The sequence below is a fragment of the Neolamprologus brichardi genome, chromosome 23 (genome assembly GCF_056152115.1).
Source record: "Neolamprologus brichardi isolate AB-2024 chromosome 23, ASM5615211v1, whole genome shotgun sequence".
NCBI classification, from domain to species: domain Eukaryota; kingdom Metazoa; phylum Chordata; class Actinopteri; order Cichliformes; family Cichlidae; genus Neolamprologus; species Neolamprologus brichardi.
Window position 1 is genome coordinate 13405586 of NC_142125.1, and position 26469 is coordinate 13432054.

General features: G+C 40.7%; 1 protein-coding gene across 2 annotated transcripts; it reads right to left on the reverse strand.

The window, feature by feature from the left end:
* Window positions 1-24902, reverse strand: slco2a1 (solute carrier organic anion transporter family, member 2A1). 2 transcript variants are annotated; one of them, XM_087836211.1, is made up of 15 exons: window positions 24667-24902; window positions 14890-15027; window positions 13657-13819; window positions 12891-13103; window positions 11963-12061; window positions 11741-11883; window positions 9079-9150; window positions 7896-7953; window positions 7597-7761; window positions 5784-5988; window positions 5038-5179; window positions 3005-3162; window positions 2436-2500; window positions 1787-1907; window positions 1-1039 (listed from the first exon to the last, which is right to left on the reverse strand). In XM_087836211.1, exons 1-15 carry the CDS (start codon window positions 24778-24780, stop codon window positions 856-858), a joined length of 2040 nt encoding a protein of 679 aa, XP_087692337.1. In that variant the 5' UTR covers window positions 24781-24902; the 3' UTR covers window positions 1-855. The 2 variants fall into 2 exon arrangements, with proteins under 2 accessions (XP_087692337.1, XP_006790491.2); XM_006790428.3 differs by lacking the exon at window positions 9079-9150 and having other exon boundaries at window positions 24667-24900.
* Between the last annotated feature and the right edge of the window lie 1567 nt (window positions 24903-26469).

Here is a 26469-nt window from a genome sequence, read left to right on the forward strand (position 1 = left end):
GGTTAATTCATTTTATTCAGTTTATGAGTAACAGTGCATGTATTTGATATCTGAATATTAATTGCAATTTAAGTGTTACACAGGCTCATATATGAAAAGAGTATTGCAGTAATCACACGTCTCTGTGTATGAGACAATGATCTATAAAAAATATATATACTTAAATATTAAGCTATACAGTTAATTAGATACAGAATGTGTTCGCATTGCAAATAGAAACCTGAATAGATTCCTACTGTTCAGGTACGCGCAAAATAAAAAAAAACATTTAGCTGTTGTTCAAAAGTCCTTTCACTGTCCTGGACCCAAGGAGAATGTGAGGTATCACGATGTGGGTCGATTGTGGCTCAAGAGTTGGGCGTTCGCCTTGTAATCGGAAGGTTGCCGGTTTGAGCCCCGTCTCGGACAGTCTCAGTCGTTGTGTCCTTGGGCAAGACACTTCACCTGTTGCCTACTGGTGGTGGCCAGTGTTCGGCAGCCTCGCCTCTGTCAGTGCGCCCCAGGGTGGCCGTGGCTACAATGTAGCTTGCCATCGCCAGTGTGTGAATGTGTGTGTGAATGGGTGCATGACTGGATGTGTAAAGTGCTTTGGTAAAGCGCTATACAAATACAGGCCATTTATCATTTACAAACGATGTGCTTTAGCTGTCTTGTCTTAACGTATACTCTGCTGGTCATAACGTCTGAATTACTCCAATCAAAATGCATCCAGAAACATAGAGAATATTCCCCTGTAGAAAATGGATATCCTCTGTCCAACCATTGAAGAACTGGGTAGGAGGAGTGGGCCTAAAGAAATTGAGGTCACAGTGCTGGCCCATCTTGACTATGGATTCCTTCCACTGACAGCTTTACTCAGCGTTTATCACCGCAGCAAAGCTTTAAAAGGTTTGGATCACCCTGCTTCTCAGCGGGACAATCAGAGTGGTCCTTCTTGTCATCTGCCAGACTGTACTCCTCGGTCCGGTGCACCTTCCACCCGAGAATCATCAGCAGGACGATGCCCATGACCTTATAACCCACCTGTAAGCCCAGATACCTGCAGGGAGTCAGATAAGTAATAAATGCATGGCTCAGATTTAGATGAACTGCACACCTGTTTGATATGTACAGGCCAGTCCGAAGTGGACGGACAACAAAATCCAAAAGAAAACCAGCAAAATTCTATCAATAAATTTAAAAAAGTCTTTTTGTGCCACTGGATGCACAATATTCTATTAAAGAGCATCATTTACAAAATGAGGCTATGAATCTTGTAGCTCACTGCCTGATTGGTTCAGGGGTTCTCCCTTTCTCCCACCTGATCCCCTCAGAATTTTGACACAGATGGAATCACATCTAGAAAATGAGCCTGATATCAAAAAGTAGCTAAAAACAGGAAACCTTTCATAGGGTAAAATCTGTTCTGAGTATCCAATCATCCCACTTGGTGATATGAGCCTTAAAAAGTTACCCAGAATGCACTTTATGATGTTTTCTCCAGTGAATTATCAGAAAAGAAATCAAACATTCAGGATTTCAGCGCTTGCTTCTATTACTCTACAGCACAGACATTATACCGGTTTACTGACATGATAATGATATATCTCATCATGCTGATGCTCATAGTGGGCTGAAAGTTTTTAATGTTTCTTTTAGGCTCTCTTTGGTGTCGACTCTCAGTTTTACACAGTGGACACAAAGACATCACAGAACTGTCACTTTCTGCCACCAGTTCACCTCTGACCACAAAACACAACCTTTGATAACAGTACAAAAAAGTCTGTTAAGTGATAAATGTTCTCACCGGTTCCTCAACATGTTGTTGTCATAGTAACCACAGCTAAACTTCTTTTCGCATACAGTTCTCCACCTGAGGCACGATGTGTCGATGGCCATCCCAAAGAGAGCAGGGGCCGGGAGCCAAGCTGAGATGGAAAAAGAGGTCGGGGTTAGCAGGGGAGGCAGCTGGAGTTACTCCCATCATCACAGTGCACCTTTTTTCTACTCATAAAATGGCAAATGTGACCTTGATCTTGACAAACATTTGACTGAAGACCCATTTAGTTGTCAGTCTATGTAAATTGGATTAAACTTTGACCAATATTATAGGAAGAGTAATGATTGTTGTGAATTGAATGGCAGAAGCCTCGCCATGTCATACACTTATTGGTCCTTCAGCAAAATGAGCTAAAAATCAGAAAAGATTTTTAAAACACGGGTGATGAAATTAATACCACTTTCTACTTATTTATGATTTATTAATCTCTTAAAATTGCACCATTTGTTAGTTTACTTATATAGCTGGCATAGTTTACTCCTGGGTTCTTTATACAACCATGACCATTAACACTATAATTTGTGTTTTAATTCAATATTACACCATTTTCTTCCCTATAAACTACAAATGTTTCTGGAGCATCAGCCTCTTTAGTAATACGGTAATCCTGTCTTACCCAGCAGTCTCATGAGTAAAAACTGAATTCCTATGGCAAATGACTTCTCATCAGAAGGAACAGATCTGAAAACACAGGAAAAAAAATGTTACACGAGCAACATCTGCATTTTCCATTCCGTTTTATGTGGCAGTGATTAATCACTTCATGAACTCTCACACATTAGGGGGGTATAGGACACAGATCCGTGAATGTTGTCCTTGGCTTTTGTGTTGCCAATCAAGGAATTAGAGACAGAAAAGCAGTAAAACAAAACAGGAGGTGGAAACGAGGAAGGCGAGGAAACTAACATACCAAAACAGAGAGAGACAAAAGCAAGGAAACCTCAGGAGACACCAGGAAAATGTGAACATAAGAAACATAAGAAACAACAACAATAAAAATTAAAATAGAGCCCAAAGCTCAACAAGAAGCTACAGGAATATAACATAGAGCCACTGTCCCAATGCAGATTTTGCAGGTGAATAAATATCTATATAAAAATTCATAAAAAATTGATAAGTATTTAACAACGTGGACAAGCACACTGTATCGTGCTACCCGTCAGAGGGTTTTAACTTTGAACTCACCTGAGCACCATCATGTACATGGGGTTGTGCGTTAGGCAGGCGATGAGGGATGCTAGAGCGATGACGATTATGACAGGGTGAAGAAAATGAGAGCAGCCATTCTCACAAGGACCTGGTTTGGCCTTAGTGCTGGCAGTGCAGCTGCAGTTGATATACTCCTGTATCCAGAGAGAAAGCAGAGATTATATTTTTTATATTATATTTTATATGTTACCTGTTTGTTCTGATATGCATGGTTTTTGTCCTGTCTCGGATTAAGTTATAATCTTTTGTACAGCTTGTAATGCTGTTATGTTTTGGCTGATTGTTGTTTCCCAAAATTTGAACATCAGCAGGTAATTTAAACGTTGAGAAGGTTAAATGAAATGGAGCCAGTTGAAGCAGGGATGACTCATGAAAACCTGAGAATGAGAGGAGCCCCCAGGGCAGAGCCAGGACATGCTGGAGAGGATGTCTCCCGGCTGGCTTTGGACTCCTCAGTGTGCTCCCAGAGGGGACTGAAGAGGTGGTCTGTGCGTTTCTGCTCTGACTGCTGCCCCCATGGACCCCATGAATATGGACCCGGATAAACAGCAAATAATACATGGATGAATGAACGCTCTTTTGTCACATAAGTGTGAAAAGATTAGATTTTTTCAAGAAAAAAACCTGCAAGGCTTTGGTTAAAAACAGATCAAATTTCCATTGATATTCCTGATTTAATCAAACTAAAATACATAAAAAGAAACCTGTAAAAATCTGAGACATTTCTCAAGTAGATGTTTGAATTCCACACTCAACTTTGAACATGTGAATCCACATCAAAGATGAAATAATTATCGCCTGATTACTGAGCATTAATCCATTAAGCTAGCTGTAGCCAGCTCTGTCTGCGTCTGTGCCTCAGTGGTGGGCTTACACGCTGAGTCAAACTGACTAATGTTCGAATAGCGGTCACACAATCCACCCACTGAAGGATTATTCACAAGCTGTGACGTTTAAACGCTGCAGTTTTTTTCTCTATTTTTAAAACAGCTCTCATTAGTTCTGCGACTAATAAGCATCGATTAGATATTGACTGTGAGTTGCTTTGGTTCTGACTGAGCGAGACTGAGCCTAGACTGGAAGGTACTAGTCAATCAGACACAACATGTCAGTCTTAAACTTAAGTATTAAACTATATCACTACCTCAATATGAAATCCTAAGAACTAAAAGCATTTAAAGCCCTAATTACTTTCCGTTAATCCTTAGCAAAATAACAACCAAACAAAATGCAATGGCTGCCTTACTGTGGCCCTGTGTGGGCACACCCAGTTGGGGTATTACGTGTGGGTTTGCCCTGTCCACAGAGTCCCATAGTTTACCCACAACTACCCACTGTGGGCTCACACGGACATGTTTGCATGAACACTGAAGATTCAACATCCAGGATCCAAGTAAGAACAGCAACGTCAAAGTGGCTCTGATTTACTTTCATAATGTTACACTAAAGTTTTAATCTAAGATACACTAAAAAAAACCTAATAAACCTTATGGTTTAAAACTATAACTATAACTATAAGTTAAAACTATAACCTTATAAGGAAATAGTTACCCTGACGAGTTGATTTTTGCAAAGGCTCTCGATGGCATTTTATTTGTGGTATGGATTCCCTGCAGCACTTTAAGCTCTGAAGTACATTACGCTAATAAAGGTTAATATTTCCCAGAGTGAGCAATTTACAGACGCTGTGCAGGAGCAGGGCCAAATGATTATTCTTTGATCCCATACAGAGAATAAAAAAAGAAAACAGTTTTTCTCCCTCTGCTCTAAAAACAAATTCATTCACTTACACGGCATCCACAGCTTATGTGATTGCTCTGCACCAGATAATCACACAGATTGGTTTGGATGATTTATGGTAGGGTAATTTTTTCCACTTTTATCCGCTCACCAGTTAAAAAATCATACTGTATTTATACGGCTAAAGAAAACATTATAGCTTCACATAACATAAGCCTATTTATTTTAATCAGCCATTGTGGAAGGCATAAGCAAGAGATGGCACTGACCAGAATCCTGTGGGTGTTGTCTTTGGTGAAGTTCGTGCAGCCAGCGTGGCACGGAGAGATGTACTCAATGCCGTCGTAGCTGCACACGGGATTAAAGGTGCTGTTAGGACAGTTGCAGTTTGAATAGCAGCTGGGTGGAGACCTGCGGAGGACAGCAGAGCAGCGAGTTAAAGAAAAAGAAGCAGATATGACTGAAGTTTATATATAATCCAGTGCTTGAAGGTGAGGGACTGGATCACAGGTCACAACCATCGGTTCTGAAAGGTGATGAGTGCTGGGTGGTGTTCTTGAGAGCAAACTGTGTTTATAATCCCGTGTAGATGTTAGAGCCAAAAAAAGATGAAAACTCTCAGTGTTTCCATCAAGATGATGACTTTTGGCTTAATCTGTCCAATAAAAACAGACTTGGTAGTCTTTAAAAAACTGTGATTGCAGCACTTTGACTACTTTGGTATGTAATCCCCATGCACCAACACCACACACAACATATTTAAGTTTGTTTTAGTCCTACACATTTTGCACATACAAATCTGGACAGATTATTTTTGATTTCACATCAGATCCATCTTGATATATGTTGATGAGCAGTATACCTTTACCTTTATCTTGCTATTAAATGTAATTCATCTCATTATTTTTATTACTTTGGTTTTCATTTTTTAGCACTTTGAGCTTTACATGTAGCATAAAATATGTTATACAGATTAATAATATTACTGTTATTTATATAAAACACACAAACTCACCAAGACTGGCTGCTCTGGAAATGATTGACCTCTGAAACCTTCTGTGTTGAACAGCCCATCCAGAACAGAGGGATGTAGAAGAGGGTGGAGATGGTCAGCATCACCACAGAGAAACGTGGGATGGCCTTCAGAGAGAGACCCACTCTTTTCATGATGACCCCGCCAGCCAGCATCCCCACAGCCACACACGGTAGGTTCACAGAACCTGGGAAACATAAGTTGCCGCTAAGTAAAAAAGATGTGAAAATCTCATGATGTCATCTTCCGATGACACCCATGAGCTGAAACCCCCCAAGGACTAACTTTCTCTATGCTGAATCCCGAGCAGAGCCAGCAAAGCCATGTTCCAGCATAAACTGGAGTGGAATTACATTTTACAACAGCTTGAGTGAAACATTTACAAGTGAACAAAGTATTTCTCAGAAGTCTGAGACTGGTTCTCATGTCCAAACTGAGTTGGGACATTTAATTTGTATTCTTTTTGTTGAGGCTATAATGACTTCAGAGTGACGCAACTTACAGCCATTATCAGACCTTAAGGCAGATTGATGCTGGCACAAACTTCCAGCAACAACATGCGCGCTGCCAAACATGGATGTGCAATTTGAGTAAAACTGAGCTGCTTCAGTGGGTGTGATACAGTACTAGCTTCATCCAATCCCAAATGGAGGTGCTTGTTCAGACTCGAACCTGAGATTTTATCAGGGCATGCGTTTGTTTGCCAACATCCTTACAGACAGAGAGGCCAATTTGTTTAAAATAATGAAAACATTTTCATCAAAGAAAAACTGGCAGCTCGACTGCTTTGGAAAGTTGCCATATCACAAGTGAACCTACTCACTGCAGAGAATCGATTAAATGATTTTAGCACGCAGTTTAATTTCCACTCTCCAGAGTTCATAAAATGTTTGAAACATGACATTAAAAGTGTTCATTATTACTTGAAATATTTAACAGCTGACACTGAAACGGCTGCAGTAATCTGAAGAATGAGCCAAATGTGGCCTTTATTGGCTGCTGCAAGACGCCACGGACGGCAAAGAGAGGCAGGACTGAGCACACATCAAATCAAACACAGGTACGGTGACCAGAGGCCTGAACAACGAAGCAGGATTTGGACTTATTGGGGTGGCTACAGGGTTAACTCTGTGTTTTCAGTGTTACTATGGCGATTCACTTCTCAGCAGTCTAGGTCGTCATGGTAACTTGTGCTGCAGAGCAGGTCATATTCCAGATTAGGGATAAGGTGCAAAATCACCACTTACTGACCAAACGCTTCTCTGGAAAATAGCATCACCATTCCTGGAGCTCTGGATCTCTCAGGTGCATCAGTAATAATACAGATTCTTAAAAGCAGCCTATTTTGTAGCTTTTTTCCCCATTTCCTGCACTTCTGCCCTACTCGTTGGTGTTGACCTTATTTCATGTAAAGGAATAATAATTTCTCACGTGCCTCTTGCATTATCACTATGGTGCAGCGAAGTCTGTTAACTCATGGAGGACATGGGAGAAAAAGTGCAAGCCCACATAAAAGACATGGTCAGCGTATAAACAGGAAAAGATAAGCTACCACTGGGAAGGACAGCGATAGGGAGTCCACTTACAGGAGACATGTAAGGAAAAGCGATAACCAAGTAAAACAGGAAGTTGAACTTAAGTGGACAAATGAACTAACATAGCAACATGAAAGAGGGAGACAAAAATGAAAATAAACATAAGAAGCAAAATAATGTCCAAAAAAAATATCAAAGGATAATTTCACCAAATACCAAACGAGATCCTGGAACCGTGACATCTTTACTCTGGTACCTACCAAAGAGCAGGTTGGCATGTGCGGCTGTAGTTGCATACTGTCGCTCCAGATACTTGTTAAGGAACGTAGCAAGCCCTGCAATAACCGACGAGAAGCAGCACTGGGCCAGGACAAGGATCAGGAAAAGAGGGCTCAGCAAGAGGTCGACAAACTTTTTGGGAAAACCTGATCAGACACAGATGCAGATAACTTCAGACACTCTGATTTTTACTCTGGTACCAGTTACTTGTTTTTTGTGACAAAGATACATAAAGCTATCAAACTAACAGATCTTTGCAGTTGGAATGTAACAAACTCACTCTTCAGGAAGCCCAGCAAAGAGTCCTCATCTTCTGAGCCAGACTCACTTCGGGTCACCTGGAAAGTATCGAGAAGCATAAAACCATCAACCATTATATGCACAATCCCATCAGAGGAGAGCATGGCTAGAACCAGTGGTGGAATGTAACAGGACATTTACTCTAGTATTTTATTGAAGCACAGTTTTATTGTACTTGTAATTTAATAAACTCTTTCTATGTTATGCTGTTTTCTACTTGTAATATTTACTTCTACTTCTTGAATATAGCTCATAATATTGATTTAAAAAGCTTTTCTTGATACATAAATCCACATTTTTTTATGCTGGCCAATGACTTCCTAAGAAGTTGATTTTATCACATTAGAGTAATGTTTGTAGTTCAGCTGAGCGGGCATGGCATGAAATGGAAAGCATAGCAAAATTAATATTTGCATGATCAGGCCACTTGTTAGTCATGTTAATGGTCTGATGGTGCACTATGCAGGTGTTAGAGGGGAATTTGGCAAGTGTGGGAACCCACCTGGAGGTTCTAGTGAAACACTGCAGAATAGAAAATTTAACTCGAATTATAAATGAGCCACCTAATAATTTCTACTCTGAGCTCCAGTGCATGTGCCTTCTTTGTAGACAGATCTTGGTCCTACTGCTACTCTTTCTACATTCTGCGGTGGATTAACAGATGTCTGAGCTCAACAACTCCTGAGCCAGAAAACACCAAAACAACAGGCACAAAGATAGAATTTGGCACTTGATGCTGAACAACATCATCAGCTTAAATTGTGACTCCTGCCAAAGTCTTTCTTGAAGAACTGGAACACACTTATTTGGGCAGCTATTTTGAAGCAATCACTAAATTAGCTTTCGTTTCAGTGTTCGGTATGACATAAATAAGGTTTCAAAAAATATTTCCGTTGATAATTATACTTATATCACCTTTCTCCTATAAACTTCAGCTGTCATGTCCCTCTCTCCTAATGTCTGCTGCTACCAGGCTCTAATCCAGCAATGATCTGCTCCAGTCCAATACACTGCCCAGTTTAGCCTGCATTTACTGTCCAGTATAAAATGTGAACATTATTATCATTTAATTTGCTGTCAAATACATAACCAGAATACATTGCATTAGATGTAAGTCTTAAATGTCCAGTTTTATCAAATGCTGCTTGCTGAACAGTCTTTACCTCTGAAAATAATTTCTTATCTTCTTCTCCTGCCCCCTCTGTCATACATCTTTCTCCATCGTTTTTTTCTCCCTGGGAAATACAGAAGCTGTAACTTTAGCTTGCTGACAGATTGGGTGCCAAATTGCACAAAAAACCCTTTATGTGTTGGCTGATATTTGTTGAGCTGTTTCAAATCACCCAACTGAAATTCCCTGAGACTTAAAAAAAGAAGTTAGTTCATGCTACAGAAAGTATGTTCATTCCTCTAATTCCTCTAGAGCTAGCAGAAGGACCACGAATGCAGCTTTACTGATTTCTTATTTACTTGCAGCATGGATGCATGGCATTGATGAGGAGAACAAAATGATGCTTGCAGGAAAAGACATATGAAGAGGATATATGAAGATATACTAGAGTTAGACATACAGTGATGGGGTTTGGGTATCTGGAATAAGCAAGTTGATTATATATCTCTTCTGGCCTGGGAACACCTCAAGATCCTCCAAAGAGGATCTTCAAAGTGTAGCTAGGTAGAGGCCAGTCCACCTGATCGGACTTTGGATAAGCAGTTTAATGAATGGATGGATGGGTGAGGCAAAAGAGAACCACTGATAAGATGTCCTAAAGCAGTCATGAGTTTAAGCCCAAAGAGTCTTGCTTATAGATTTCTTTCATTTACTACAGCAGCATTTTTTAATGTAGAAAAACCGAGACATACTGTTGCTTCTTAGTTAACCATAATAACCGTTCAGCCATCTAAACTGTTCCTTTGTCACTTAAATCCACACATTGTATCCAACACACTCCTAACAGGTGCCAGTAATGAGCCCTGAACTGTCAGTGTCTGATTGGTGTATTTTCATCTTTTTTAAGGGAAAATAAGCAGTTGATAGAGATCCTCACACATTCAGTGAGTAATGAAGACAGGGACATTTATGGGAGGCAGCGGCACAAATTCAAAAATACAGGAGAGCATATGGAGGCTCTAGAGGATGAAAATCTCATTGGTTTGATCTCAATCTTTCAAGGAGCACTTCAAAGTAATCTCTCCTTTCATGCGACATTGTCCTACAACATAAGCCTCTGTGTCTTTGTGTGACGTGGGAACATTAGACTGAAATGACAAGCTCTGCACAACAGCATTCAAAATCACCCAAAAGCTTTGACAGCTTTTGGGTGATTTTGAATGCTGCTGCAATGAAAAGATTTCTGTGGAGTTTTTGTCTCTCAAAAGAATTAGTTTAGAGACTTTTTATAAGGACATATCCGCTTTTAGTTTGAATCTGCGTGAAAGTTTAAAAGACGCATCATGTGTTTCAGTGGTTCTCAAACATCTCCCTTATTATCATGTTTTTTATTTGCATAACTCAACATTCATCCATTGCTTATTTATGATTTATACTGGGGAGAAAATGCTGATGATGACCTGTCAGTCTATTACTGTTTGAAGATTACTTCCACTTTTTGTGTGCAACTTTCAGCTAACCACTTCCCCTCTGTGTTCATCGATAACATTTATGTAATTATGTCTGCTGTTTGCTCATTCCTGTTAACTAAATCAAAAACCGCTGTTGGGAAACTGATGACAGACTGGATTATGAAAGTAGCATGTTTTTAAAGGTTTCCAGCAGGGGGCGTCTCCTATGATTGTAAAGAGAAGTCAAACTATATACAAATCTGTGGGTAAATGGCCAAAGTGCAAACTAGATTTATGACCCCCACTTTCCTGATGAGTTTATGGGCTCTAATTTCATGTTTAAAAAAAAATAAGAAAAATACAGGATGATGACTTTGTGAACTATACTCTTTGTGAATTATAGACGGTTGGAGGGCAATTTGCTACCATATGAGTGTCCCCTCAGTTTCACAGTCAGAGGCCTTCCTCTGTCCTTGTGTCTGGTTTCAAAACATGCAGAAAACAATCATTTGCTGTGTGAACATTAGAATTCCCGGCAGCTAAGTTAGTTTTAAAAAAACAGTCTAGGATTACTGACATTTTTCAGATGTTACCATGGACTAAAAAAACCCAACACAATAAAAAAAACAGTTCATTAATGAATATTTACCTTAGAGTGATTGATGTTTTAAACTGGCACAGTATGTTTTAAAGCTTTAAGCTGTGTCAATGTTCTTCTGTAATTTTCCTGCATATGGCTTTATATTTTAGGAAAGAATTATTGTAAAAAAGACTTTTCTACATCACAAGAGCTCACTAGTAGTTCTAATTTTTTTCTAATAATTGTATTTTGGCCCACTTGAACTTCATTGTTTTTAAGTTAGTCAAGTTAAAGCTGGAAGTGAAACTGTGGTTTCATAAAAAATGAGGGGGCATGCACTTCCTGCTTATCTAGTCATAGATAAGCTTAGGACTAATATTTTTCTTAAAGCATTTCACAAGTGCAGATTTGTATGTGAAATCGCTCCACTGAGGTCACCAAGACTGAAACTGTGCCTTAAATAGTAAAAAACTGAAAGAAAAACAAGAACAAAAAACAACCTGCAGCGCTGACATTAAGCCAGCAGATGTCAGTCAAATGTGACATAGAGAATATTGTCCTTTAAGTGTCAGATCCCTGTTTGCTTCCAATATTTACAGTCACATTATGGATGCTTCTTGTGGACTGCACAGTCCTGACATGTGCTCTGCTGTTTAAAAGACTTCTATAAGAGCGAGGCTTACGTGGTCTTGTGAAGCCATGGTACGTGGGAAGAAGAAGTAGGGGATAGAGGTGAGAACCAGGCAGCCAGCAGAGATGAGCAGGCCCATCCACCAGGCACCGATCCAGCGAGGATCGTCGGGTCTGAGTTGGAGCGCAGCTTCTCCTGGAATTATCGGTGAAAAACGCCGTAAGGCATCCGTACCTCTTTAACCCAATCAAATGACTTCCAGACTCAGCTTTACCCAAATCTTTTTTGTTCACGTCCACATAGACCCGCAGCATGACTGAGCCCAGCAGGTAGCCAATGGCAGGCCCGAATACAGAAACTGCAAACAGGATGGCTGTGAATGATAAGAGATGGCAGGCTGTGATGGACCGTTGAGCTGCAGCCAGTCAAATACCTTACCATTTTAAAAAGATTGTATTTTTCCTCTAAAGCCTCCGAACTGATTCTAAAAGACTCCAGCTTTAACCTCCAAGCTATTTTAGCAAGTGGGGTCATTTTTGTACAATATTTCATACGGGAAATTTTTTTTAAACGGTTCCATCTGTATTTATCCTTCATTCATAACAGATATTCTCAAATATTCCATGGAAAAACGGGGGTTAACCTGACTTATCTCTGTGAATCATGCTGTTATAAACATCACTTTAGGGAGTACATTTCTGACTCAAGGCTTCTGCAGGAATAAATCTTGATATTCAAGGTCTGTTAGCCACAGTTTGATGCAAAGCAATAAAGCATGAAATTAAAAGGGGAAAATTAGAAATCAAAGCTAATTTTCTTGCAAACAGACATATTTCATCTTTATCTTTATAAGATCTTTATCACAAAGATTTTGAATGACAGCCATGTTTTTCCTTAAACTCATTGTTGGAAGAATTAACACTTCTACTGATGACTCATGTTTCTGAGTCTACTTGACAGCGTCGACGAGCAGTACTTTAAAATCTAAGCAGCAGCTGGTTTCTGAACACTTCAGTGATCTGATATCATCCTCTAAGCTGTCTGTAGACAGAGTGATGACTTTAGTTTTCAGTTTCACCAACACAAAATACTCGTACTTTCACTCCTTGTGTTTGTATATTTATCAGTTTTTTCACACGAAACCCTGCTAAATAATTCAGTTTAATGTGGTCCCATCAATCTTTGAACTGCAGGTCATTCACCTATGTAGAGAGGGGAATTTGCAGGCCCAGCAAAATCATCAATGTAGGAAATCCCATAGGGCTGGATGGGCACTGATCCAACACCAAAGAGCAGCTGAGCGCTGGCCATGAGCAGCCACAGGTTGTTGGTGTCGGTCAGACGTCTCGTTTCATCACGGTTGCACGACTGTGTGCTGTTAGAGGTGCTCTGCAGGTTGCACATTTCGTGGCGATCTGGTATCAACACACACAAACACACACACACACACACACACACACACACACACACACAGGGTATAAAACAAGGAAAATGATAGTTAAAAACAGGCCAGAGGACACAGACGTACTACTTATTTAATTTCCTGGAGCTTCTCTGACCCTCCGCTGACACTCTGTATGACTTTAACTGGGGGCAAAGCGAAAAGGAAGAAGAACATTGTTATTGCAAATGAAATGCCCCAGAGGTAATTGTAATCTTCTTAGCTTTCAGAGAGTGCACAGAGATTATGAATTTCCTCCTGATTTATGCAAAAGTTCAGCTGGAGAGGACCAGCGAGGCTTTCCAAACACATGCTAAAGAACACAGAGGACCAAACAGCAGAAACTTGTTTGACTCCCACTGAGTCCTATGGAGCCTTTGTTAGAGAATGCTGCAACTCTTAAGTAAAGCCTCATAAGTCTTTTGGACATATTTGTACACTTGAGATCCCCCTCAGCTCTGGACAGAGTCACAGGATGGCAGTGTCAGCGGAGACAGAGCAGCAATGTGTTTATGGCTTCATCTTACTATGTAAAACAGAGCCGTATTCGTACGGCTGAGACAGGAAGTGAGGCAAAGTCAGCATCATGGCACTGATGGCCATCAGCAGTCCACCGACGCCGATGGTGCGAGGACGGTGGACCCGATTCCCAAAGTAGCTCACGAACACAATCAGTATGCTGTTACTGACCTAAGAGACAGAGAAAAAAGTCAGAGAGGAGCCAGAGGAAGCGCCACACCTAATGCATTAAACTCAGGGTGTCACTGTTGTGCAACGCTGCTTCACTTGGTGCAATCTAGCACAATTCAGAGGTAATTTAAGGACCCATAATTAGATGTCACTTTAATCTGTATTTGCATTTCATTCATCCAAAATGTGGTCATTTCTGCTGAATTTTTTGCACACAACCTGTATAGCACTGCTTCACAGGGGAAAGGAACATTTAAAACACGTGTGTGCAGTTTGTTTGTTGTGTTTTCCTCCCCGTCACTTCTGTGCTGTTCCCTAAGCTTGCCTCTTACTCTGCACACTGATTTCCAGGAATGCTGAAGCTATTCTCTGCTGCGGGAGATGATTGGTTGATATGGGGTCATTTTGTCTTATTTTGATCTCTTATCTTTTGGCATTGTACTCCGATAAGAAGCGAACAACCTTAGTAACACAATGTTAAACGTGAAGCTGCTTCACTAAGCCCCTGACCCTGCTTCGTAATCCAGATCTCTGGAGACAGAAACAATCACAACAGTAAAGCTCCATGTAACTGAGAGGAAGTGCAGAGCTGGGTGATAATTGTCTGAATTTATCACTTTAATGAGACTACACATTACAAATAATCTTTTGATCTGGCGTTACTGAGAAAATATCCATCAGAGCAGCCTTAAAGAAACCAGAAGAAGATAAGCTAAAGTCATTCTTCATGAAGTATCGCCACAGACAGCAAAATGCGGTTTATTTGTGACTGTCTTTGACAAACAGAAAACATTTATATGTGTGTGAAACATTTAAAGCTCACTGGAGTATTAAAAAAAAAACCCAGAGTGACCTCTGCGCCGAGCGCGTACAGAAACAATCTCTCATCACTCCTGACGCCTGCATTTGCAATAAAACTGTTCCAAAATACTCGAGTCCCACTCGGATTGTCAGGAAGTGTGATTTTGATTTGTTGCTTGCACTTCAGTTCCTCCTTTGTCATTGGTATCCTTGAAATAAAGCTATCATGATCCTACACTGGATGAGGGTAAGTTATTGTTGGCTCCCACCTCGTGCAGAGAGGAAATGGTTCCCGAGGAGTAGCTGCTGAGGCCGTAGCGTCTCTCGATTGTGCTGATGGTGCTCTTGAAGTAGGCGCTGTACAGCAGCTGGGACAACTGCAGGAGGCCGTGGCAGAGCACGAACAGCTAGGACACAGAAGACAGGTCTTTTTAGTCTTTCGGTTATGTTCGTGAAATAGTGGAGTGTGGAAATATGCAGGAGGAAAGACAAAATGTGCAGCAGTGAGGGATCTGTAGCTGAAACAGGGTGAAGTCATAAATCTCAGCCGTGTCAGCTACTCTGTAGCAGTTTCAGCTGGCACCATCACAAGAATCCTAAAATAATTAGTCTTAGAGGATTAAGTTATTTTTAAGAACACAGAACAATTCAGAGGAAACACATTTTCACAAAAGGCATCTTCACTTCTGAGTACAAACTCATCTGCACCACATTCCTTAAACTCCTTTCCAAGTATTACACAAGGCTTCAGGCACACCAACCAAAGCCTTTGCAGACAGTTAGCCTCTTTCTGCAGGTAAAAGTTTGTGTATTCTAACCTAAGAACAAAAAACAGGCTATATTTTTAACATCAGTTAAAAGGTTTATTATATACAGTCAAACATATGGCCTGCCAAAGCTCCCAGTCCTGGTTACTGGATGGTTTTTGTAAAACGCGAAAAATTGCAAAGAAGGGATTAAGGTGTAAATCAGATTCATTATATGAATTACAAAAACATGCGGCAATGTAAATACGGTATAGTTTTTTTTTTTAAAGAACATTAAAATGATTGAAAATGTCCTGGAATGAGATCCAAGCCTTCACATCATTTTCTTAAAGTTTTAATTTCTATAATGTGGTTAAAGCCGTGCTGCTTTCTTTGCTTTGCTTCAGCAGTACATCTTCATAATGTGGAAAATCTCAGACATATTATTTTGTGATTGATTTTCCTAAAATATCTCAGCCTGTTTATGACATGTTTGCAAAATCTACTAAAAATGTATAATAATGTTTTCTGCTTTGTTTTTAAAATGTTATTATGCATTTGTTTTGCTCCACTAAATGAGGTTGTAATGAGGTATGAGTTGCTAAGTTTTAGGTTTCTTAATGATTCCTAGAAATCAAAAGTAAAGTTGCCAGACTCATGATTTGATTTTTTTTTCTGGAAAACAGCATGTCTGCACTGCAAAAGCAGTAATGCATTAGCGCTTGCTTGAAGCTCCAGAGCACAGCTCCAAAAGAGGAATGAAATCACTTATCCAGTGACAACATTTTGGGATCGTTTCAGGAAAACTGCTTCATACTGCGTCTCCATCTGGTTGTGGAATTTGTCCTCCAAGACTTTCTCTTCACACCCAGATCAGAGTCGCCCCCTGGATGGACTCCCAGTGATCTGAAAGATGAGTGACTTGCTTCTCTGTGTGTCAGAAGGCTTTCACAGACGCACTGCTTACTTTTTGCTCCGGGGGCCATGGATACTGCATTGAAGATACATGTTGAGATTAGCGGTGAATTTACTATGAAAACAATGATAAATCCCAGCTTTCAGCGTGTTTACCAGCTGCCAGCTCGTCTGAGGGAGAATAAACTCTGCATTCGCCTCAGAACAGTTAATGCTCCTATTAAAGCGTGGCTTTATCGTTGGTTAGCACACACAATGGATCCTTTTACACGGCTGATAATATTTCATCTTCATTTTCTATCAAATAGGCTTCAATTACCTAAGTGATTTGACAGCACCTATCTGCACAGGCAGGCAAAAAACTTCTTTTGACCAAATTAAAATGTTTCAGGTCGACTTTGACCTCATTTTGGCATTTTAACAAAGTCAAATGAAAACAAATGCAAGAGACAGATCTCTGGTTCTGTGCAGGAAGCAAGTCTACCGGGAGCAACATTTTATCTTCAGTTATTGGAATGCCAAAAAATTAAAGGCATGTCAAGTTAATCCTGATGGAGCAGTGTTGCATTTTTTTTAAACCGTGATATGATATGCATACACAGCCACAGATTAAAGAAGCTGCATTTTGTTGTCCAGGTAAAAGTCTGGAGATTAAAAATCTCTTTTGCAAAAGTGACCAGGCCAGACTGGCAGCAGTCATCACCAATAAGCAATCAGAAATGATCAAACAAATAAACACAAGAACAGTAAATGTAACTACACACAACTCCAGATCATTCCCAAATAGGTACCAAAGACAAAAGTCAGTGTTTCAAATGAATTTCAGAGCTGATTTAAATTCAAGAGTAATAGTTTTCTCACAATTTCAACTCCTTCTGTAGATTATTTTTGGGGGAAAGGACAAGCTGGGGGGGCGGGGGGTTGTTTCTTTTTTTTTTTTTCTTGTCTAATTCTGTTCTGACTGGAGACAAACAGAGGGTCAGCTGTACTGATGACAGTTTTAACACACAAATGTACACAGACCAGAGAAAACCAGCTCAAGCAGAGATTTATATATATAACCCAGCCAGTGGGACAGAGAGAAGTAAGCACAGTAATAACCCTACAGTTTTAGACAATCCCCTATGAACAGTGAGAGTGAGACGGAAGAACTCCCTTTTCACAGGAAGAGACCAACACCACCAAGCTCAGGGTTTATGGTCATTTTTTAAACAGGTTAAAATGCCATGAGAGCGCAATCCCCAAATAGCGCTCATAGATGTGGTTAACTTTAAGGATGATATTTTTTGACTGCAACTGTGTTTAGAAAAACAAAGACGTGCTTTTTTTTGGCATTAAATATCAACACAATCAGCAGTTAATTAAATGTGGCAAATGTTTGTGCACTCAATTTCAATATTCTCATCCCTGTACTTAGAGAAAGCCTAGAGAAGCAACTTACGGTGGCCCTGAGAGGCCAAACGGACTGCAACTTAAGAAAAAATGCTGCAAAAGCACACAAAACACAACGGAAATAGGAAAAACGACAACGGAAATAGGGAAAAAAAGAGATTTCCAAAAACACAAGGGAAGTGTTTCTGGGGAGACAATTACCCGACGGATCAGTTGCAGGAACCAAAATATGCTAAGAATTGCGCTGGGAGACAATTAAAAGAAGTGGAGGATCTGTCTGTTTTGTGAGGAAAGAAAAGATGAGAGGTAAATGTGTTAGCCTATTAGCCTAAAAATCTGTCATCAGTGTATGAAAATCATGATAAAACACACCTAGCATGTTTCTAACTGGTCTGTCCGGTTATTGTCTCCCCAGAAACACTTCACTTGTGCTTTTGGAAATCTTTTTTTTTTCTCCCTCTTTCTGTTTTGTTTTTTCCTATTTCCGTTGTCGTTTTTCCTATTTCCGTCGTTTTTTGTGTGCTATTGCAGCGTTTTTCTTATTGCTGGTGTTTTCTTAAGTTGCAGTCCGTCTGGCCTCTCAGGGCTACCATAGCAACTCCTTTACATGCACAACAAGGTCAGTCTTGTCACTGTCAGTATCTATATAATTTATTTTAATGTCAAATCACATGTTTGGCACAATACATTAGCAAATCTGGCCCATAAAGAGCAGATAGTAAAATAAAGGTAAAGAAATCAGGCATCTGCTCACGTGAGGAGAAGAAAAGGTCGGACAAAGTCTTTTCAACATGTGGTTTAAATGACAGATTCTGATCTGCATGTTTAAATGCATGGACATGGCTTTTTGCCTTTTAAAAAAAAAACAAAAAAAACAACAACTGAGATTTTCCTCCATTCAACTGTGTAAATTGGAAGGATTGTTCTACTGAAAGGGAAAAGAGCAGATAATTGTGTCAGCTGCATAAAAAATTAATTAAACTAAAAAACTGCTGTTTGTTAAAAGGGAAACTTTTTACAAACTTTAAGTATTTGGATTCTCTGAGCATTATTCATTTACTTCTCCTTTTTGAACACTTTTAGCTCTCTATGATTTGAGGTCATTGTCCCAACCTTCAACCCTGCTGGGAAGGGAAGAATTGAGGGAAGTTCATTCTTAAATTCCAAAAGCTTTTATTTTCATGGACACGGGTTGTGGTTATTTTGTTCTTATATGTGTTCTAGTCAAAAAAAAAAAGAGAAAAAAAGGGGGAAATAAAAGGAAAAAAGTGCATGAAATGTGTACAAACTCTCTGAGGATACTTAAAAGAAAGTATGTGCACAGGTCACCTCCCCTTATTGTGAAACAAACATAAAACAGATTTTCTGCACAATAGCATCGTGAACAAAGGAGCGCTGACATTTAAAGCAGTTCTGAAAAATGTGCTTATTCTCCAGTTGAGTAAGACTGATATATTACTCATATATCAGTTTGTTAAATATACTGGTTTAACATTTTCAAAACCGCACATTCAGCGCTGACTGCCCAAGCCTCGAGTTTTGGGCCGCGCTTCAAAGTGTGCACCAATCCAAGAAGTAGTCTAGTACACAGCCTCCTTAAAACCTGTGAATACCAATGGCTGTATAAAAGATACTTGCATGTTAAAATGCCAAACTTTATAGTATAAATGAACACGGTTCAGGCTCTATTGATATTTCCCCCCTTCATAACAACACCATAGCTCTCCTAGGATTTTATTAAATTTATTAATTAGATTAATTAGCAAATATCTGCAGGTGATGCTCCAATACAGTCCCTGGGTTCTGTTTCTTTAAAAATTTAAATATTTAATGTCAAAATTAAAAAACTGAACGTTTTATTTATTGCGAATGGTTGCAGTACCTTCACAGCCCACTTTGGGGCAAATGAAAAAAAACTTCGGTATTTCACCTTACAGCAGAGGTGTGCAACTCCAGGCCTCAAGGGCCGGTGTCCTGCAGGTTTTAGATGCATCCTTGATCCAACAAAGCTGATTTAAATGGCTAAATGACCTCCTCAACATGTCTTGAAGTTCTCCAGAGGCTTGTTAATGAACTAGTTATTTGATTCAGGGTGATGTATAAAACTAATAGGACACCGGCCCTTGAGGCCTGGAGTTGGACACGCCTGCCTTATCGTTTAGAGCTTATTGCGATGACTGCTGTCGTTCACCTGCGCTTGCAGTTTGTGCTAATCCGAGCACAGCATCTGTCTGCAGTAGACATGGCAGCTGTGCTTATCTTCTCACCATACCCTGATAAAGAAATACAATGCGATTTGACTGTGACTCAGTCACAGAGGCGAGCCTCATGCTCAGGTGCAGTGAGGCTTTCCAATGCTTCTCATGCTCCTGATCATGATGTAAACACTACATGCCCCTGTGCAGAAACTTGGCCCAAATGCTGGCAGAGCTATCCTTAAATAGAGGTTGATGGTGTCACCTGGATGTAGACTCCAGGTGTAGCTCAAGAGGACCTTTGACCGGAGAACAAAGAGCACAGCTTTATAACTTTTTATTCATTTGATGTTAGACTGGAGGACGACAGCTATTCAAAGCTCTGGCGGTACAGTCTGACCGAAAAGGCTGCAGGAATGATTTAGAAACAACTTCCTGACGAATGGCTTGCTGCTCCGCTCATGCTGAACTGCTCCCATTGTCTAAACATAACACTGCACACCTTTGAAGTTCAGGTGCATTCTCGCAAATTTCACTGTGTAGTCTCAGGATGATGTGAAGACACCTGCAGGTCGAGCCTCGCTGTTTCACTGTCCTCCACCCTGCTTATGTTTGCTTGGCTTCAGCGGAGGAGGGCTTTAAAGTGAAGATAAACAGGGAAAGATTTGCAGCGGCCGGACCCACCACAGGCGACGTGAGAACATCGAAGGTAAACACTCAGAAGATTCCAAAATCAAATAAACGCTCTCCCTCTGGAAAGCTAAGAAACTTCCTCCACCCCCCCAGGCTTCCGAAACCTATTACTCATATGTGTCACTCACACGGTGAAGAAGAGGAGTCATTTCTCTTAGAATTTTGAAAGCAACCACCAGTGTTTGCATTAATATTACTCACAACTCAAGAACAAACTGTTTTCCTCCCATTACTGCCGTAAAGGGAAGAACGACTGGTCCTTTTGGCACGCGTTCAGGCAACAATTCTCCTTTAAGTCAGTGCTTTGAGCCTTTTAATAGCAGAGCCAAAACACATAACAAAACTGGAGCTGGATGCGGATCCCGAACACATAAAACCGCTGTCAAAAGGGATCAAATGAAGTTATTAGTGATGGAAAAACAAAGTTGTCAGCATTCTCTGCTGTCAGGAATTTATCTGAAGCAGAAACACGATGAAATTTCCACAACAAGGATCCGATTAGCAAGTGAGAGAAAAAAAAAAAGATCTTGTGCTCAAGGCGCTAAAACTGCTTCCCAAAGTTTGGATGACTGAGTGACAATCAAACAGCAACCTCTGAGCTAACAAAGGCCTTATATGCTTTAGTTTAGTCTTTGCAGTTCCTCTAGTGTCCACTAGAGGCTTCAAAAGTGAGCCTCGATAAAACCCCACGTTAAAACTTTACAGCAGATATAAACATGTTTACAGTCTGCTACAAGAAACTGTTTTAATCTCTGCATTGAGTTTTTTCCCCCTTTTAAAGCATCACAGAAGCATTTTTCATTGTTTCCATGATGGCGTCATTTTTCAGCCCCAGAGGTTCGCCTTTGGTGAGAAACACAGGCGGCCATGATGCCTCCTAGGCGTCACCTCACCAAACTGGCGTCCCTGAACTGGCCCTGTGGGCCGTGTTTGTGCTGTGGGGGTTTCTTTTGGAGCACTTTTAATGGAATCAATGCCTGTTAGCTTCATCTAATAATCTGGCTGTAGCAACACAGTAACTTCCAGCTCCAAAAAAACAACAACAAAAAGAAAAACACAATATAGTGGCCAAAACTTGTGTACTTTAAAAAAAAAAAATTATTTGTTGCTAAAATGTGAAATAATTATTGGCCCATAGTTCCCACGTTGCTGCCAGTCTGTTCCAGTATTGACGCCCCTTGACGCTCTTTTACCAGTAAATCATGATTTCATCCAAATCTAGAACCTCATTTCCACTAAATAGAATTGTGACATCTCAAAATTGCTCACAACAAAGTTGGACTCGGTTAGGTCAATGGCTCTTTCAGTTACTACCACATATAAGAATTGACTGACAGATGCAACCATCCCAACTTCTTCTGCTGCTTTATTTCTATATTTTTAATAATAATGACAAAACACCAGTCGATCTACGTCCCCACCCTCAACTATGGCCACGAGCTGTGGGTAGTGACCGAAAGAATGAGATCGCGGATACAAGCGGCAGAAATGAGCTTCCTCCGAAGGGTGGCTGGCCTCTCCCTTAGAGATAGGGTGAGAAGTTCGGCCATCCGGGAGGGGCTCAGAGTAGAGCCGCTGCTGCTCCACATCGAAAGGAGCCAGCTGAGGTGGTTCGGGCATCTGACAAGGATGCCCCCTGGGCGCCTCCTGGGTGAGGTGTTCCAGGCATGTCCCACCGGGAGGAGGCCCCGCGGCAGACCCAGGACACGCTGGAGAGATTATATCTCTCGGCTGGCCTGGGAACGCCTTGGTGTTCCCCCGGATAAGCTGGAGGAGGTGGCTGGGGAGAGGGAGGTCTGGGTCTCTTTGCTTAAGCTGCTGCCCCCGCGACCCGGCCTCGGATAAAGCGGATGGATGGATGGATGGACAAAACAAGCAAATAAGGTGCTGAAGCATCTAAAATGTGGAAGTTCAAAACTAATGGGTGATTTCCAAAAGCTGCATCCATCATTTACATACAAAAGGCTGCAGTATCCTGTAGTATGACATGAACTATAAGTGAATAAAGAAAGGTTAATGCTTCATTTCTTTTCCATATGGAAGGATGGAGAGCTGCTGTCAGCCCCTGGTCCTCACTTTGAGAATCTAAATTAGTCAAAGCTGAACATTTGTCTTTGCTTCTGCAGGTAAACCAAACTTCATTTTACTTTTTAATTGCTCTCGCTGTGTAATCTTTTTAGTTTTCCCTCCACACACCTTTCATTTAATAATCTGTGCTCGATTCTTCTGACCGTGGAGAGGTCCTTACAGGTGAGCACAAAGCCTCCTGGGAATGTTTCAGGTTCAGTTCATTATTTTCAGTTGTGTTCTTTGTTACATTTCATCCATGTTGAGTTTAGACTCTGACTGTTGTGGATGTGTGATGTGGTTTTGGATCAGCAGTAACAGCTGGACTTAAGGCAAGTGTGTGTCTGTGCATGTTTACATAGCTATGTGAGGAGAGATAAATTGGAAGTTTACTTTACTTGTGGGGACCAACAGTTGCTTATGAGGACAAAGTGCCCGTCCCCACAAGTTTGAGGGCATTTTTGAGGCTCAAAATGTGGTTTTAGGGTCAGGGTTACAGTCACAGTTAGGTTATGTTTAGGTTTAGGCTAAGGATTAGGGTTAGGGTTAGGCATTCATTTGTGATGTTTAGGGTAAGTGGCTAGGGGAAGCATTATGTCAATTAGATGTCCTCACTAAGATATGAAAACAAGTGTGAGTGTGTGTGTGTGTGTGTGTGTGTTTTAAAGGTTGTTTAAATTCTCAGTCTCTGTCAAACACTACACTGTAAAACACTCAGATTTAAGAGTTATTCTAACATTTATGCAGAATTTGATGAACTGCTTGAAAACATTAAATAAGAAATTCACCAGCCTTTGACTTCAGTGTGTAATGCTACCTTGGGTTGCTTGAAAGGTGCTTCATAAATTAGTTATTATTAATATTATTAAGAATAACATCCTTAACTAAAGCCAAAAAAAAAACAAAACTTTAGTCTGACCATCTTAAGGTGGAACTTTGCTTGAACCTATCAATAAACTTTGTGAAGTGAATTAATTCACCAACTGCAAATCAAAGTTTAAAGTCCCCAAAACTTTGTAAAAATATAAATTCATATAATATTATCAGACGTATACATCTAAAACTCCAAAGCTCCCTCTTTTAACAACCTATTAAAATATATATCCAAATGAAAAAAGTGATTTTTATTTATTTATTTATTGCTAAACACATTTTACACGTTTGATTTAAAACAGAGTCCTTTAAGGTTTTCATTCTGAACTACATGAAAGTGCCTAAAATTAGAAAGTTTATTTAATTTATAATTAATTAATATAATGCATCTTTTACATTAGTGGTATTAATACATTTACTTTATTTGCACACTCACAGTAAACAAGTCTGTAACTGAGACTTTGCACTTTACCGTGTTGGATTCCTCATCGTTAACCTCCCAAAGTGAAAAGGGAGAAAAATGTTTGATTTATAATTACAAAAATTAAAATCCCTTCCTGCCTTGGAAATAACATTTGATTTTGGCGGGGGTGAACTTCAGTTTGTGCGGAAAGATTAGAAACACGTTAATTAAGATGAAAGCGCCAAGTTGTTCCCTGCAGGTCACCTCCAGCATCATCAGCCCAAGCAGCAAACACTCAATCTGCATTTAAATCTGATTTCAATTAGCTCAGATTCATTTTATTATTATTATTATTAATATTATTATTATTATTATTATTTTAGCTAACAAGAGACTTATGACCACATTGTGGCCGATTTTATCTTGTTTATCTCAGGTGAAGCTCGGTTTGCGCTTAGGCAATCCTACCCAGAGGGCAAAATCCTCAAGTTATGGAGGGAAAAAGGTGAAATGCCCTCAGATTAAACCTCCACTTGAAAATGCCACATTTATGTGGCTCATTATGTTTGCCGCGTTAAGGTGCGGCTGCTTTCAAGCACCCACAGGTGGGTTCACTGAACTCAGTGGAGAACAAAGTGGAACGCTCCCCTTGAAGCCGAAGTAGAAACTCAGTTTGTGTGCGTAAAGTCGCAAAGTCGCGCACTCCTCTAGGATAAATGCGCACACGCTGCGTCCTCTGCGCAGTGCCAGCCGGTGTCTCACCTTTATGCTGCAGCGGAGCGTCCTGGGCTTCTTCGCGTCTCTGCGCAGATTCGCGTCCATCGCTTCGGCTCGGGGCTCCACAGTGAGCAGAAAGGCTTCCTCTCCAGGTTTCATGTTTGCGTCCTCCCCCCGCTGATGTGTGCGCTCTCTTTTCTTTTCTTCTTTTTTATGCCCGTCGCTGATGATGTAACTGGACTCAGCCCACGGCTCCACGCGTAAATGTTTTGAAACTTGTGAAAAGGGAACAGGTCTGAGTCACGGGGCGCAGCGCTCACCTGTGACAGTTGAACTGTTTGTTAAAGAGCGGAGTCCCCGGTGTTACTCACCGCGTTATTCACATGCAGACGGGCTGTAATGTGAGCAGGAGTGTTTGTCAAGTATCCAGTGAGCCCCGTATTGTTCTCCAGCAGCTCATTACGCGCGGTATGCGCCACTCAGAGCTGTTTTCTGTCCCGAGCTAATGAGCAGAGAGAGAGGCAGGGAGAGAGACTAATGAATGAAGCCGTTTAGAGGCCAGTGTTTCCCCACAATAAATGTTTAACAGCGTGTTGATTTATTCACGTGGATTTTTACGCGGTGCAGAGAAGCCGCAAACAATTCCAACAGCTGAGACAGACAACAGAGGTCACAGTCACCTTAACGTTTCCGTGAAGGAAACTTACCCGCTGGAGTTTGGAAAACGCGTTTAAACACTGCTCACCTTTACCCAAAGAGCCACAAAACCACGTGGATGATGGACTTTTCTGTTCTCACAATAAAGAAACGAATTTTCAGCACTTTGTCCTCAAACTGTAGGTCTGTGATTCCCCCCCAGGCAGCACTCGTTAGTGTTTTGGATAGTCTAAATGAGTGCTTCTTAAACTTTCCACTTTGGAATTAAAAAAAAGGATTCAAGGTGAAGGGTAGTGTTTAATGGGGTGTTTCCGGTGTTTTGGCTGGACAAGAACAAGATGAGTTGATGGGGTTAGCACAGGAAATCTGAATATTTCTTCAGAATTATACAGAGCGGGGAAAGCAGGTGTAGAAAATACTGGGCCTGTGTCCAGCCATGTGTCCTCAGGCAGATGTTTGAAGTGCAGAGCGGCTGAACATCAATTCTTATTGAATAAACATGATCTATTACAAAGTTAGAGAGACGTTTTTAGACCGTCTTCCTCCTGGGACCCAGGCTCTGGTTGGGGTGCAGCAGAAAACTGCAGAAGAGAATCACTCTCAAGCTGAGTAAGATTTCAGTTTGGTACCAGTGCTCTGGTACCAAAGACCAGACTGAAGACTGGAGCTGCCAGGGATCGAGCCACCACTTTCTGCTTGGTAGATAACCTGCCTCCTGAGAGGTAGAGCAGGTCTTTCCAAGAGATCAATATCCATTCTCTTTCAGTTCTTTGAACAAGGCGGGGCTGCGCTCTCTTATCTGGATACCTAAACATGCTCTGCGGAGAAGTTTGGACTTTGGACGTGAGCAAGTCTGTAAAACATCAGCCATGATCCAGACTTTGAACTGTTATAAAGCTGTCTGCAAACACACTAGTAAGGAAATTTATTGCGTCAAACACTGCAGGAGTTTTTACATATGCATATCAGTTAACTACAGAAATGACTTTATTATTATCGATTGATGCCACACGAACCTCACTGCTCCACATGTAAAGGAATTTAATGCAACTCCTCCACGAATCAACATCTGATCAGTGGGGGAGCTGTTTAAGTGGCCGAATGATCTCAGGAATTATATTTTTTTGTGGGCAATTTTTCTCAGGGACCAAATAACTTTAAATAACTAGTGGGACCCCACCGTGAAGAAAG

What these genes read in the sequence shown, in the direction of transcription:
- slco2a1 (XM_087836211.1), bottom strand. Translation starts at nt 24,780, where the DNA reads ATGAAACCTGGAGAGGAAGCCTTTCTGCTCACTGTGGAGCCCCGAGCC. An exon ending in CGCTCCGCTGCAGCATAAAG is followed by an intron (nt 15,028 to 24,666) that starts GTGAGACACCGG and finishes TCTGTGTCCTAG; the next exon opens with CTGTTCGTGCTCTGCCACGG. An exon ending in TTCCAGAGCAGCCAGTCTTG is followed by an intron (nt 5,180 to 5,783) that starts GTGAGTTTGTGT and finishes TGTCCTCCGCAG; the next exon opens with GTCTCCACCCAGCTGCTATT.